Source organism: Molothrus aeneus, chromosome 11, assembly GCF_037042795.1.
Source record: "Molothrus aeneus isolate 106 chromosome 11, BPBGC_Maene_1.0, whole genome shotgun sequence".
NCBI lineage: Eukaryota > Metazoa > Chordata > Aves > Passeriformes > Icteridae > Molothrus > Molothrus aeneus.
The window spans coordinates 4,967,005-4,982,588 of record NC_089656.1 but is presented as its reverse complement, the minus strand read 5'-3'; the positions used below and the strand labels follow the sequence as shown (position 1 = coordinate 4,982,588).

The 15,584-nt window shown below is 51.7% G+C and overlaps 1 protein-coding gene across 1 annotated transcript in view; it reads right to left on the bottom strand.

Moving 5' to 3' along the window:
* Nucleotides 1-15,584, bottom strand: part of LOC136561423 (hydrocephalus-inducing protein homolog) — a 62,953-nt gene that overhangs the window by 10,004 nt on the left and 37,365 nt on the right. The window contains 22 exon segments of the mRNA XM_066557719.1: nt 553-704; nt 1,297-1,529; nt 1,902-2,106; nt 2,745-2,817; nt 3,147-3,385; nt 3,667-3,835; nt 4,312-4,411; nt 4,926-5,028; nt 5,716-5,914; nt 6,071-6,243; nt 6,354-6,513; nt 7,793-7,912; nt 8,154-8,336; nt 8,508-8,695; nt 9,119-9,277; nt 9,755-10,373; nt 11,629-11,752; nt 12,225-12,429; nt 12,732-12,860; nt 13,272-13,396; nt 14,602-14,775; nt 15,076-15,208. Coding sequence (XP_066413816.1) covers nt 553-704; nt 1,297-1,529; nt 1,902-2,106; nt 2,745-2,817; nt 3,147-3,385; nt 3,667-3,835; nt 4,312-4,411; nt 4,926-5,028; nt 5,716-5,914; nt 6,071-6,243; nt 6,354-6,513; nt 7,793-7,912; nt 8,154-8,336; nt 8,508-8,695; nt 9,119-9,277; nt 9,755-10,373; nt 11,629-11,752; nt 12,225-12,429; nt 12,732-12,860; nt 13,272-13,396; nt 14,602-14,775; nt 15,076-15,208 — 3,965 coding nt within the window.

Below are 15,584 nucleotides of genomic sequence, written 5' to 3'. Positions count from 1 at the left end.
ATCATTTCCATGAACAGTAAAAAAGCAATTGCTTATTAGCAATTAGACTTGTCTTGTTCCAATTCAGCCACTAAAGGGTTGAGGAAGAGCAGGCCAAAGCCCCAGCACACAGATCCCAGGGCAGAGGAACCAGACTCTTCTTTCATACCAGCTCCAATCACTCACATAAAACAGCTTAATGAATGCCAGGGAATCACAGAGGATCACCTAATTTTACAGAAACAAAGAGGAAACTGTGACTGCTGACTTGCTGGTACAGAAACTGCTTCATCCAAGCCTTTGTCCTTAGAAACCCCCAGCTCAGCTGCAGCACATCTCAGTAACTTCCAGTTGGCTACCTAATATTTGCCTGTCTTCTTAGTTCTTCATACAGGCTAAACCATCAGCCTCATTTTTCTGCTCTATCTAAGAGTTACAGCCTCCCAGATCATCTCATGCCAAGTACTTTGCCTGAGGCTACTGAAAGCATTAGAGCTAACAAGAGGTCTGTGCCTTCCCAGGGGAGAGGCAGCTATCAGTGAGGCCTCCCCAATATTTCACAGGGTCAGTTACCTTTTTGGGATGACAAGGGAAGCCTTGAAAGTGCAGTTGTAGTTCTGCTCATCCGGCGGGGTGAAGGTCACTGTAGCAACAGCATGGGATGAGCCAGGAACGGACATCTTGACTGGATCCAACTTGAAAATGTTGTTGATAGGGATTTGTTCCTTGGGGGAATCCAGAGAGCAGTGTTAGGAGAAAACACCTTTCAACATGACACAGTTTTATTCATAAATGCATTACTGAGAACATCCCCAGACATTGTGTCTTCCTTCCTCCTTCCCTGGGCAGGCTCCCGTCCTCCCATTCTTCAGGGAATGCTGACCTTGTGCTAAAGCATTGTGTGTTTGAGTGCAGGAACCTTCCCCAGCCTACATGGGAGATGGGCACTGCATGGAAGATCCTGCAAATAACCCAGAACTGGCCTTCAAAGAGAAGGAAAGGCCAGGAAGCCTGAGGAAATGCTCTGCTTTGAGCCCTGCCAGGTCAGTTCATAACAGCCCCTCTCTGTGTGTGCTTCCAGGAGAGGTTCAGAAGGATTCACTTCTCCCACCAAAGACCCAGAGGTGTGAGCCAAAACCTTGCCCAAGACATGCAGAATTCCACACAACTGTTCCCTGGCTCTGCTGCTCTCCCCTGCAGTTTGACCTGCACTGATCAAGACTAGTCTGGGCCACAGGAAGCAACGCATCTGGAGAACAAAACAGGCTCTAACCCAGCCCTTAGTGGGCAACCACCACCTTGACCTCCTGTTCTTACCTCTCCAGGCAGAGGTTTGATGGAGAGGACCACATCACATGGCAGGCTGCTTGCACTGTAGATACTGAAATGAGCTTCTGCCTCTTGGCCAACCAGAATCTTGTTGAAGATGAACCTGTTCTCATCTCTGATGAACAGGCCCGTGCCTTTCACTGACTGCAGCTTGCGGTCGAGGTCGGTGCTGCTGCAGATCGGGTACTCCTCGAAGATTAACATCACATCCTCAGCAAGTCCTGTGGACACACCAGAGGGATGAGCATGGAGAAGCCTCCCTGATGAGTTTATCTGGACCCTGCTGGCCACTCAGAAGGCTTGATAAGCCCTTTCTGCCCGAGTGACTGCTAAACCCAGCCTTGGGTGGAGGAACTGGCTGTGAGGAAGGAGCTCAGTCAACCTCAGTCTTAGAGAGCATTGCTTTCCTTTTATCCTTCCATGCATCCCTCTCAGCCTGGGAGGGATGAGTCCACTGGTGGACTTGAAGAGGGCTGGAACCTCTGAGGATTTTAAGGTGGGACACCAGGGCTAGCGTGCCTCTCTATCCCAGCAGCAAGTTGAGGTGCTGATCAGCAGCAGGTGTGACCAAGGGCCCTGTGGGCAGTGTGTACCTGGGAGGCAGGACTCGGCAATCAGGGTGAAGGGAATGCCGAGGGGATTTTCCTTGGGGTCTCTGCCTGGGATGTCAATGTAGAGCTGCTCCTCACATTTCCCCTCCTGCCCTGCGAAGCATTCCACTGTGATCTTCTGCTGGCCCCACGGACCGATGGAGCCAGAGCAGGGGGACACCGTGAACATGCCAAGACTGAGGTGACTCTGCAGAAAAAGTTCCAGGAGAGGCTGATGGCTAATAGCTGTGCCTTGAGCACCCCAGCAAAGAGTACGTCCTGCCCTGGCCTCCAGCTGGGCCCAAGCACCCAGTCCCAGGGCAGGGAAGGATGACTCCATGGCCCAAAGGCAGCCCCAGGCTGAGAGCAACAAGCCAAGAAGAGCTACAAATCTGTCCCAGGGGGCAGAGAGAAAGGAATTTGAGTGTAAAGAATTAAGGTGGTAGCTGTGATCCCTCAATCTCCAGAGGTAACAGAGGAGAGCAGAAATGCCTCTGAGAAAGACAGAAATACCTGTGAGAAATGATGGGAGAGAGCTAGGGGACTACAAAGAAGAAAAAGCAATGTTGTCTGAGCTCTGTGGACTGGGAGTTCAGTGGGGGATGTTTTTGCTTCTGAGGTGTTCACAGACCTATGCTGGCTTGCAGCTACCAAACACAGGACCTGCTCCCCTCTGTTGACCCCACAACTCCAGGTCAGAGCCAGAGTACAGGACTGTCAGTGGGACTGAGCAGATACTGGTCTTGCAGACCACATCCCACCCTGTGGCGATGAGCCCCAGCCTGGGCACAGCAGCATCTTCTCAATCCCCTGCAGCAGCACTGCTGGGCAGCAGGAGTCACCCACCTGTGTCAAGGAGCTTGATTTCCTTGCTGTTGAGAGCCTCGTAGCCAGTGGAGCAGATTCCCCTTCCTTTGAACTGAGAGGAGAAAGCAGAGGTATCTGTCATCTGAACTCCCCTGCCTTTCTCTGAGGCCAAAGATGGCCTTCCTCCTCACAGAGGAAAGTCTTGTGCTCCTGATGGCTCCCAGAGAGCAGCCAGCAGCACCCATTGAGAGCACCTGCTGGACTGAGCAGCTCTATCACCAGCTTCATACTACACATGTGGATACCCAGGCCTTTTTTTGCTCCCTCTCCCCAAGCCAGGGATGCAAATGCACAACAGCCCAGGTCTCCTGGCTGCCTGCCACATACCAGCTGTGGGGTGGTGCCTCCTCGGACAGGAAGGGTGGTCAGGGCCTCTCGTACCTTTTGCTTTCCGATGTAGACGCGTCCTCGGGTGGTTGGCGGATGCAGAATTTGAAGTGGAGCATGCCTTTGTTCTCCAGCACCACAGTCTGGCTCTTCTTGGTGCCCTTGATCATGGCTCCAAAGTTGATGGGTGAGGCAGGCTCAATGCTGTACTTGCTGTACACAGCTTTGGCCGACACCTTCAGCGGGATGTCGGCGACAGCCTGGCCTCCTCGACCTGATCTGGCATCTAGCACCTGTGTCCACAGGAAGGGCTGGTAAACAAAGCAAAGAGGCCAGCCTCTACCCCAGTTCCCAGCCTCCCTCCCCAGGCCTCCAGTTTACCCCTCCCTGTTTAAGCACCTCCTCCAGAGTCAGATTCTCAGCTCCACTTAGGAAGCCTCCCAAATGGCGTTGAAGGACTTTGTGTATGTAGGAGAGAGGATTCTCCAGTTAAAGCCCTCCTTCCGTTAGACATCTATCCTGTTTATACTCCCAAAACACCGTGTGATAACACAGCCTGGCCCAGGCAGCTCACCTGGCAGTACAGGATGGGTCTGTTCTTGAGGAGCATTTCATTTGTGGGGTGGAAGAGCATCTCAACATTCACAGCAGGCTGGGAGGCAATCAGCACGCCTGACTGAGGCACAACAGTGAAGTGGGATGCCACGTCTCGCATCCTGGGACCTGTACCCTTCAGCGTGAACCTGGGGAGAAAGGGAAGGAATGGAGATCTCTGCAGTTAAAAGTACAGGTGCCACCAGCACAGCCAGGACTTTGCATAGGACCAGAAAAAAAAGGGAGAGTTCAGCTCTGTCAGGGAATCCTGGATCTTGACAGAGAATTCAGACAATCATGAGGTTACTGCAAGAAACCTTGAACCACCATTTTTCATTCACTTCCTTACAGAGTCTCAGAAAGAGAAAGGAGGTGACCATCAAAGAAAGGCAATGAATCTCAGCATTTCAGTGGCTGAAATTTCTGGGGCTGTCCTTTGGGTTCCTGCTGAGCTGTGAAGAACTGCTGGTTTGCGGCTGGATTCTCTTGTAGAATAATTGAGATTAGAGAGCCCAGGTTTTGTATTTACCATGAGGTAGCCAGCATGGAAATGGTTCTAGCCATTGACAGAGCATGCAGGCCTGGGAACCCAAGGAAATGCTCACTACCAGGCAGCAGGACTCACCTGTACTCAATGTTGTATACCCCTTTGTTGTTTAAACTTAGGACTTTCTTCACATTATCCATGACATTAATGGTTCCAAAGTCCAAGCTTCCTTCTGGACCTGCAGAAAACCCACAGTGAGGTCAAACATGGTATTTGTGAGCTGCTGCAGAATACAACAGGCCACAAGCTACGTGGAGGTCTTGGTGCAAACCCCTTTCCAGCAAGTTTCTGTTCCTGAAAGGGTTTTCCAGCTACTTGTCTGCCCTTTCTCTTCACACTCAAAATATCTGCAGGCTTAGTAGCTAAAGAGCTCGCCTTCCATTTCCTCACTCCCAAGCACAAATCCAATTACTTTATATGCTGTGCTGAGCCTGTGGGAGTTGCCAACTGCCTGTTCACGTCACTGTTGGGAAATCCAATCTGCACATCAAGCTGCACACTTCGAAGTTCAGAGGGGAGAGACTTAAGGCTGTCAGAGACCTGACAATGCTTTATTTCATGCAGGTTGCAGGGTACATGCTTTATGTATCCATGCCATCCTTGTATTCCATCCCATCCCATCGCTTTGGTTGCCCACCTCCCAAGGTAATGCAGTGCACCTGGACTGCTTTGTTTGGGAGGCATCCACTGACCTTCAGGTATGAAGTCAATGGTCAGAGAAACATCATAGACCTCTGCAGAGATTTCGATGTTTTCAGTGTGGACAACCCCCAGGATGTTTTCTGTATCTGAAACCTGAGGCAGCAAGAAACAAACACTGTTCAGGTTATTCTTTTGAAAAGTCCTTGTCTCTGCTGGCTGCTTCCCCTATGGACTCCCTGGCTTCACAAGTGTTGGTGGACTCCCAAGCTTTGCTAACCTGTTCCTCTCATGGGCTGCCCCAGTGGGATTCTGCTGCAGTAAAAAACCCTATCAGCCCAACTCTGCATTCCTACAGCAGGGAATGCTGCTGCTAAAGCATCCTTGAGAGGCACAGGGGTGTAAGAACAACCACAAGAAATGTGAGGTGTCTCAGAGCAGGTGGCATTGACAACCCTCTCCAATCACCTAGCACCCTATCTGAAATGCAGCCCCTAAACCATGGGGAACAAAATCCCAGGGGGAGAGTTTGTTGCACTGTGCAAGAGCTTCAGACAAAGTCCAGGAGGAATCTAGAGATCATGCTACAGTCTGTACCACCAAACAACAACCTTCAACCATTCAAAGGGACAAGGTGGTTGTGGCACAGGCTCAGGATGCAGTGTCTGCTTATCTGGGGGGATGTGGATGCACTGCATGTTCTGGCAAATACTGTGCAGAGGCAGAAGCTGGGGTCACAGCACCCTTGTGTCTCTCAGGTGCAGCTCTTCCTGATTCTGTCCCTAGGAGCACATGGCTGCTCACTGTGCCCTGCTCTGCCAGGCAGAGCACAGTTCCTCTCACCTCTAGTCGGAGGATCTTCTCAATTATGCCAATCTGCTCAGCCTTGAAATGCAGTGTCACTTCAAACTCTGAGCAGGGATCAAGGATGCCATTATCTTGTGACAAGGAGAAGTTCTCAGCAAGGTAATCCAGCCCATTAAGCTGCCAGGCCATGGGCAGCAGGCTGTTGTTTTTCAGGACCAAGGTCCTGCTGTCAGTCCTGCAGAGAGAGGAAGGCACTTGGCATCAGCTGCTGGATGGTCACACCAGCCTCACCACTGAATGCAACTCGGAGCAGCTCCATCCATGCCCCAGAAACCAGAGTCCAATGTTTTCTCTTTGTCACCAGTCTTGGAGTGCTTGTGGGATGACTGACCTGTGCAGAAGCAGCTTGTCAAAAGAGAGCTCCGAGGGGCTGACCTCCAGCTTCACATGCACCCCATGGCAGCACAGGCTGAAGACCACTGGCTCCGGGTTCTTCTCAATGCTGCAGATGAGTTTGTCTTCCAGGAAGCCAGGGCAAGTGGGGTATGCCCAAATGGTCAGCTCCTGGACATGGCCCCACAGGAAGAAATCAAAGGAGCTCTGAGTGTGAGCAGGAGGAGCAGCCCCTGGGCACTTCTACAGTGCCTGCTCTGCTCTACCTGCCCTTCTCCTACCCGCTTCTCCTTTGGTTTCAGGGTCATGCTGGGAGGGTCCAGAAGGAATGTCTCTGCTTCCCCATCATTCTCAAAAGAGAACTGGACCTCTGTGTCCATAGAGGAGTTGTTGAGGATGGTCAGCTTCTCCGAGTTGCCAGGACAGTTCTGGGCCTTGTACCTGTCCACAAAAGGGGAAAAGGCTGCAGAGAAGACTGTTGCCTTTGCCACACACCAAGGAGAGAACTGTGTGCACCCGAGGAAGTGATGCTGGGAGACCCTGCTCTAACAAACAAGTGAGGGAAATGGATCCCAGTCAGGGCCATGGGCGTGTGCTCATCCCTGCCTTACTCTGATGCCTTCCCCTGGACTTGGTGCCTCCAGCCCAGAAGCCTGATGATGCTCAAGCCACTTCAAGAGTTTTTAACACAACATTAATTCAAGGGTGCCTAGAAAAATAAAAGTACACCAGACACATGGGTTCTTTCCCCTTCTTTCTTGGGATGCCTTCCCTGCAGGGTATAAGGAAAGGCTTTCGGAAAAAGAGTTTAGCTAATCTCTTTCATAAAAGTCATGAAAGTGCTTTGGATTTCATGGGTTAGCTCAGAGTCTGAGAAAGAAACATAAAGCATCAATTCCTAAGAGGAATGCAAAAAGATAACAAATGACCCTTCTCTCAGGTGTGGAAATGACTTTGGAGTTAAAGTTAGAGAGAGGAGTTTGGAGAAAGGGTTAAAGAGGCAAACAGAGATCCCAGACCATCCGTCAACCTGGCTAAAGATTGTATGTCTTTCAGTTTCATTTCCTTGGGCTGTCAAAACAGACCTAGCCCTCCAGAGCTCCCATGGAAATAAGAACTTAATTTTTTTTTAAGTGACAGTAAAAGTAGAAGTACACAATAGCTTCAATGACAATGAGTTTATGCAGATTTTATCCAGCAGTGAGCATGCAATGTCGTTACAGGAAAATGTAATTCCTGCTGTATGTTCCCCTCGACGCCCATTGGCAGGTCAACCATAAAATCTTATTAATAATTACAGATTAATGAAAGGTTTACAAAACCATCTACAGAATAATTGCTAGATCAGACTACCTGCAGAGCTCAAAGCACTTCAAAAACCACCATAAAGTTCATTTCCTGTGGGTTGAAGCTGACATGTGGAGGGGGACACAAAAGTTGCCCCCAAGTCACCTTTGGACTGGCAGCAGCACATGGCTCTGGCCACCAAGGTGGCCACCAAGGCACCCACTGGGTAGGCAGAGCAGCTCCTCCAAGGCTCATTTGCCTCTTATCTGCTCACACATCTGTGGTCATTTAAACCCATGTGTCTTCAAACCCACGTGTCTTTGGTCCTTCAAACCCAGGACTCTGCTGGGGACTGCCCTGGACTGTGCCACCAGGACAGCCTGTCTCTCCAGGCATGTCCAGAAAAGGACAAGGCCCAGCAGGGAGCACATACCACTCTCTTGATTTCCCACACAGCAGCGGTCCAAAGTGGAATTGCTTTGTGCTCTCAACGTATTCCTTGAAGATGACTTCATCTTCCTTCATGGTTTTCCTGCACTGTGGAAACACCACCCTGGGCAGAGAAAGTGGGGAAGGAGGAGCTATGAGATGCTCCAAGCAGGAAATGTAGTCAGAAAGCCATAACCCTTCCTGGTGGCTGAGGTACCATCTGCCTTCCCAGCTCCCAGCACAGGAAGAGATGCTGTGTGACCCCAGGGAGCATGATCTGCCCAGGCCAGAAGCCCCAAGGGGCAGCCCTGGCTGTGAGTTCAGCGGCAGCTGTGCTGTGGGAGGCTGCCAGGGCCCAGCCTTACCGAGGGTTCTGGCTGATGCTGGGGTAGAGGCCGGTGCCACGGCAGGGCAGCTCGTACTGGCGCTTTGACTGCACGAGCTCAAACCTCAGTGTCTGCTCAAACCTCCCTGGCTTTTTGGCAGTGAAGTGGACCTTCAGTTCCACCTCACCGTGGGCAGGCACTATCCACCGGTACCGTTTCAGCCTGGCAATTAAAGAGGAGGCTTCAGACATTGCTGAGGAGCAAACAGAACAAGGAGGGTGCACTCGCCATCCCCCAGCACTGGCACAGGGTCACTGTGGAGCTGGGGACGATGGACCTTGTTTGGCAAGAGGACCGAGAAGCAGAGGCATCACCTCCTCCTGTGCAGCTCACCTGAGGAATTCTGTGGGGACTGAGGCACTTCCCACTGTACTTTTGGATCTTGTTGCAGAGGAATCCTGGGGACTTTCTGATCTCTGTGTGGAGATATGCTTCTCCTTTGCAGAGCTGTCTCTGCTGGTTGCTTTACCTGTCTTTGGATGGCCCTTGGCAGAACTGCCCTTCACATCTGGGGCCTTGGCCTAAGGGGAGAGAGAAGAGGGAGGGAGAGGTGAGTCCTGAGACATCCTCATTCTGGAAAGCAAAATGGGGGTTTGTTCACCAACAGAAGAGAGAAAAAATAAATAAGTCCACCTGCCCATGGACTTGGTCTTCCTTATTGGTGTTTGTTTCGCCTAGGACACCCCTGCTCACTCAGGACCCTCTCCTCAAAGGAAGTTCATGGTTTTAAGTGCTGTTTTCCCCTCTTGTCTTACAGAACTGCTCTGTCTCCAGCAGAACTGTCTCTTTTGTCCCATCCCTGACAGAAAGGAGACCTGCAGACATGGGACCCCATCACATCTTCACTACCTCTCCACAATGCTCCCTTTTCCTGTCCCGCCTGTCCCTGTCTAGACTGGTCCCTGCCCCGGCACCTTCAGTGCCAGCACCACTGGAGCACCCACCAGATCCTCTTCCATAGCAGCACCTTCTGGTGCCACAATGGTGAAGGGCTCCACACGCTCTGCAGAGCCCAGCCTCTCCTCTGGGTACTCGACTATGGAGAGCACAGCAGCAGGGGGAAGGGGACGGCCGTCAGGATGCAGTCCCAGATGTTTCAGCAGCTAAAACAGAAGAGAAAATCCTGTTTATACTTCTGTCACCTTCATCCTCACAACTCCTTCTTTGAAGGCACTGAGCTTTTGGCAATGAGGTTTTTAATTTACATGAAGTACAAGTGCTTTGTTATGTCCAGTGGGGTGAGCAGGGTCCAGAGCAGACACAAGAGCTGCAAACAGGACTGGGAGAGAAACCTCTCCCAAGTGACTCAGCTGAAGAAAACAATGGCCATGTCCTGGGACGGTTTATGATTTCCAGGCTGGGAAACTCTGAACAGATGGGATACTTGTGCACAGAGCCCTCCCACTTCCTGCTCATCTGAGGGATGGTGATAACCTCCCCCTCCACACGGATGATAGAGTCTTTGTGGAACACCATCAGGGACCTGGATGTAGCTCTGTGCCATTATCACCTGGGGGGACACAATGCTCCAGGGCCCAAGACCACAGCAAGATCAAGATCTGAGCCTTGCAGGGTTTTACCTGTTCTTCCGTTGGCAGCTTCCCATCCCTCAGGATCTCCTCAATCATGGCCTTTGGATCTGAGACCTCAATGTCCAAGCACGGCACCCCAATGTGCTCGTCTCCGACTGCTCCTTCGGCAGCTTCACTTTGCGTCCCCAGCTGAGATGACTGAAGACTCCTTTGGTCTCCACTTTTTTGTTCAGGCTTCTTCTCCACCTTCTCCTGGGGCTTGTTGGTCTTCTGACCCTTGTTTCCAGCTGAAGACTTTCCCTTTTGGATCACAGATAACTGCACGGTACCCTGAACCCTGTCCCAGCAGGAGGAAACCTGTGCAACATTCTGCTGTGATGAGTAATAGATCTGAAACCTCAGGATCAAGTTCTCCATCTCAGCTGGGTCTTCTGGGATTTCAGTTTCCCCTATCTCTGCAGCTTTGCTTTCTCCTCGCTCAGGGGCTTGGTTTTCCCCCTTCTCAGGGGCTTCGGGTTCCTTCCCCTCTGGTGATTTGGTTTCCTTCTTCTCTGGTTTTGTAAGTTGCATCCCCACAGAGACACCCTGCTTTTCCTCCTTCCGCCTCTCTTCCTCCTCTAAGGCTTTTGCCTCCTCCTCACGCTTTTGAGCCAGCCGCTTCAGCTCCCTTCAGCAAACAAAACAGAAAAAATCGCTGAGAGTCCCCACCAGAAACTTGGGCTCAGCAGTCCTGGCCGGCCCTGCACTTCATTCCTTGACCCTGAGGCCAGGCAGAACCACGAGACCATTTCCGTGAATTTTTCTCAACCCACAGAGGTTGGGAACATCCCAAGTGAGGCCATTGGTGGAAGGGGACCTCCAGGACCAGCCAAACCTGAACCTTGCCATCATAAGGTCTTGGCTGTGCAAGCTCCCTCTTAAGGCACAGCCAGACACCTCCAGCCCACTGCCAAAGGCTGATCCACCAGCTCTCTGTGCTGATGCCTGAAAATGCTCTTTGTCTCTTGATTTCCCAGTTTAAAGCAGATCACAGATTGCTGACATCTGCATATCTCTCCTACAATTCTCACTCAGCTCATTCAGCACCCCTCAGGGCACAGCCTGCTCCTTAATGAGAATAATCCTATCAGTCAAAAGCAAAGGCTGCAGGAACTCCTCTCCTGCAAGACAGGCTCTTGTCAGCCAGATTTCCTGCAGGAACCCAGCTGTGACCAAGCAAACCGGTGCTGTCTGCCATGAAAGCCATCTGAAACAGCCTCCTCTGTCTCCTCCCCATGAAACCAACTTCAGCCTGGGCTGAAGGAAGTCCTGATACACAGACTTGCTTTAACCAGCCTCCACTCTCAGCTCCACACTTTGCCTGTGTGTCCTGAGCTGGGCTGCCTTGCTGGAGCTGAGCTTCTCCTGGGCTGGCCTACTGCTGCAGCTGAAGGGGAGCCTAAAGGACGTGAGCTTCTGTGGGTGGTGTCCCACCATAAGGAGAAGCCTGGCAGATCAGCATTGCAAGGACTTGCAATGCTGTGGCAGGAGCAGGACCCAAACCAAGGTTTGCTCTGTGCCCCACACCTGCCCATACCACAATCCCACTGTTTTGGTGAAGGGAGATGATCAAGAAGGTGCAACTCAACACCATGGACCTAAAGACACCTCTAGAGGCAGTGCCAAGGCAAGCCCAGAGCCCAGCTCCCTGCAGGCAGCATCTAAGCCAGGAGGGCTCAGCACTCCAATAGAGAAGAAGATCTTCTGTCTCAACAGAAGAAGGTCCTTCCTCTCTTGGGAGCCAGGGAGCTCAGAATGGCCATCCCTGTGCTGCTTCTGGCCTTTGCTATCCAGCACCTCTGAGCTCAGAGTCCTTGGAGCAGGGAAGCCCTCCAGGGACAATAACCCATGGAACAGCAGTAACCCATGGAAGCCTTACTCACTTTTTCCTCCGTATGAGCTTCCTTTCCAGTATTATTTTATCCACTTCTGCTTTCTTCTCCTTAGGGAGGGCATCATACTCATCCTCATCCATTTGTAAGATACATTCTGCTTTCCTCTGCAGAGCTTTCTCTCGCTGCAGTTCTTTAGCACAAAGAGGAGAAACCATGAGTGACTGCAAGCTGACCTGGGTGCTCTGGGTCAGCTGCAAGGATTCACAGCTTTTCCTGACCCAGCCTATCATCCCAGGAGATATTGGGGAGCTCATAGCCCTGCTCCAGAATTCAATCTCCCAAGCTACGGCAGGGCAGTGAGGTCCTGTGCTTTGCCTGGCTTAAGTGCACCAAGGCTGAGGAAAGTTGTTTGTCACTGAGCTACAGCAGCTGGCACTTGTGCTCAAGCTTTAATGTTAGAGATTAAGGTGAGTCTTAAAACCTCAGATCTCCTGCAACTCTGAGATGAGTGCTGGTTACACTGAGGCAAAAGGTGGAAAGATAAAATAAAAACATTTCTTACAAGCTCTGCTGCAAACCCAGGTACACAGATATAAAGTTGAGGGCTTGAGAGAAAAGATTTGAGAGGGATGGAGATATCTCACCTTTCTTCTCTGTTTCAGCTTCCCTCCTCTTTCTTTCAGCTTCCTCCCTGGCTTTCCAAGAAGTATAATCCTCGTGCAGGTTCACCATGAAGATATGACAACGATTCTTGACAGCTTTGAGTACACAGAGTAGAGAAGACTCCAGGCTGCTTGTAAAGAGGCTCTCCAAGCCATCAAAGATTGCTCCCTTGGAGCAGTCTTTACGCTGTGGATAAAGGGAAGAGTAAGTCAGCCATTGCACGCAGGGGGCTCGCAGCTGGACACTAAGCCCAGATGTCCCAGGGCACCAGCTATCCTTGTTCCAAGTGCAGTAGCTAAGAGCAGCTGGGACCTGTCCCTAGGCTCTGCCAGCTAAGGGCAGCTGCAGCTTCCCCCAGGGTTCCCTGCACACAGTCCAGGATCCTCCAGCAGCATGTACAGACCTCCTCCTCCTCCTCCTCTCTGAGTCATACCTCAGTGCCTGTCTCTGCAGAGCAGGAATGTCTCCTTTTCCCCCACCCCACACACCTTCAGCCTCTCACTGAGGATGTCCACCAGCAGCTCCTCGGGCAGCACACAGCTCAAGCAGTTCAGCTCTTCTCCATGACTGCTGATGATGTTCAGCTGCTGGGGTGCAGGAGCAGTGGAAACTGTGAACTGCAATGGGAACCATTGTAAGGAAAAGAAACCACGGTGGAAAGCCCTGAACAACTCCCACTGCTGGGCTTGGAGCTGGGGTTCCTCACTAGTGGAGACTAGAACAGACTAGCAGTGCAGGCTGGGGGCTCCAGGGGATGGTCCTGGAGGGCCCATCCCTTGGCCAGCAGAGACCCGAGCTTGCAAGCCCCAGTGCAGCCTCCCAGCACTTTGCTCACTGCCTGCAGCCACAGTAGCCAGGACTGCACTTTGCTAGAAAACCACTGAGAACCAGAGGAGCTGTCTGCCAGAGCACATTCCCAGCCCAAGTCATGGCCCATGGACCCACAGAGCCTCCACTGTAAGCAGCCCCTGCCCATCTCAAAGACAATGCAAAGGTCCCAGGCATCAACCAGGGCAGATCATGTTTACCTTGATGTCCTTTTTGTCCAGTTTGCTGGCTGAGTCCTTCTTTTGTGCTGGAGGGGTCTTGTCTTTGACATTCTTGTCGATTTTTTCCCCAGAGGCTCGTTTATTCTTGGTCTGAGACTTTTTATCTGTACAGGGGACAGATGGTTTAGGGGGGCTTTGTAAAGCAAGCAGGCACCTTTGACTGCAATGGGCACAGCCTTGGGAAGGAACATGGCAGCACTGGCAGCACTGTTTCCCAGAAGCAGCTCCTTCCCTGCTTCTCTTACCAGCATGGTAAAGCACACCATCCCATACTTGATTTTAAAGCCAGCACTACGTCCCTCCTAACAACTGTGCATGCAGGTGATGCTGCTCACACAGCAGTTCCCCTGCAGATCAAGCCAGAGATTTGTCCTCCAGGAGCATTGTTCCCATACACTGCACCCATCCTGCATTCCCATGTGGAGACCTGCAGCCCTGCCTCACTTGCATCACCCATCTCCATTGAAGCTAAATCCTCCTTGTGGGAAAAGCCCAGCTGGGACCCAGACTCTTCTTCCTTCCACCAGCTCCCAGCCCAGCCAGGTTCAAAACTGAGCACTGCAAAACTTCCCCCTGCACCGAGCCAGGTCTGGCCTCACCCTGCAGTGCTCAGGGCACCAACTGCCCAGGAAGTTTCATAAATGTCTCCAGTCTCACATGGAGAACAGCCCAACGAGCTGTGTAACCTGACAGTGGCCATAGGTAACTCTCTGGAGAAAAGAGCTCATCTGGAGCATGTCTCTCATTGGAAATTCCTCTGGGAGGCTGACCTTCCCTTCCTCTCATTTGTGAGTTTACACTCACAGTCCTCTTGTGCTTAATGAGTCACTTCAGAAGGCTTTTTCCTTGCTCAGGTGGGCAGCAGTTCTGCCTGCTGCCCCATAAGGAGAAGGCTCAATTCAGCTTTGAGGAAATATAAAATAGTTGGGAAAGAGACAGGCATGTTTTAACATCCCTAGATGAGCTCTTTTCTCCAGAGAGTTACCTATGGCCACTGTCAGGTTACACAGCTCGTTGGGCTGTTCTCCATGTGAGACTTGAGACTTTTATGAAACTTCCTGGGCAGTTGGTAGCCCTAGAAAACTGAACACGTGCCAAGAATAGCAGCAAAGAGGGCTACAAAAGAACCTTTTACTGAGCCCTTAAAATTGATTTCATTTTTTTTTGGCAAGCCAGTGATGCACTTCACCCATGTTCCCTAAGAGAAACCCAGGGACTGAAAAACTGCTGCTCTGAGTAAGCAGAAGTGGACAGTGGTGGTGGGTTTCTCAAGCACTGGCTCTGGGTCCTTACCAGCATTTCTCCTTACCAGCATCACCTTCGTCTTTGCCTTCCAGCTCCATGGCAGCCTGGGTGCAGAGCTCCCGGGCACGGAGCCCCGCTGGGCTCCCGTCCTTGGCCATGGCCTCTTTCACCATGGTGTCAATGGACACGTAAGCAGCGTCGTAATACTGACACAGGCCTGCTGCTATCTCTGTCTTTCCTGAGAGAGAGAGGAGGGCTGCTTGGTGACACTGGCACAGGAGGCACTACAGGGACAGGCCCTGGAAAAACCTCCAACAAGATTTCAAAGTTAAAAGGACAGTGGGAAAGCAGGTGTCCCTCCAGGGCAGGCCATGAGGGAGGCAGCTGCAGTGTGGATACAAGCTCTGAATTCTAGAGCCAAGAGGATCATCTCCACCTCCTGTTCAGCTGAGGACTTTGCCTTAAGCACCATGGCCCACCAGGATGTGTTCCTCCTGCTTGCCCCTCTCCCCGCAGCCCTGGGCTGCAGCTCACGTACCTGCCCGGGGTGGCCCATGGATGATGACAACCATCCCTCCTTGGTGGGGCTGCGCTTCGCAGGAGGACGGGGCAATGCCCAGGTGGCGCACGACAGCCCGAGAGACAGGATTCCCAGTCTCTTTCAGCAGGGACTCAGGAGTGAGTAGGACAGTCCTGTGGTATGCTACAGTGCAAAACCGGGGGAAAAGTCAGCCTCCTGCCTACATTTGATCCTCACCATCCTCCCCATCTCCTCAGATCCCAGGAAAGGAGACTCGGTGAAAGCAAGATGAGATTGTTCTTTTGTTGCTAGGAAGGTGCAAATATAAAAGAGCCAGTGATATTAGACCTGGTCCTACTGGCTGAGGAACTCATCCAGCCCTAGTCTTTGTGGCTAAGGGACACAAGGAAATATCCTGATTATTTTCCCAGTCTATGGCAGGCAGATAGGAGCTTGCTTTGGCTACGCTCAGGGTTGGTAGAGGATGCCACAGCCCTTCAGCCAAGAGCTCCTCCACCAAGCTGGGG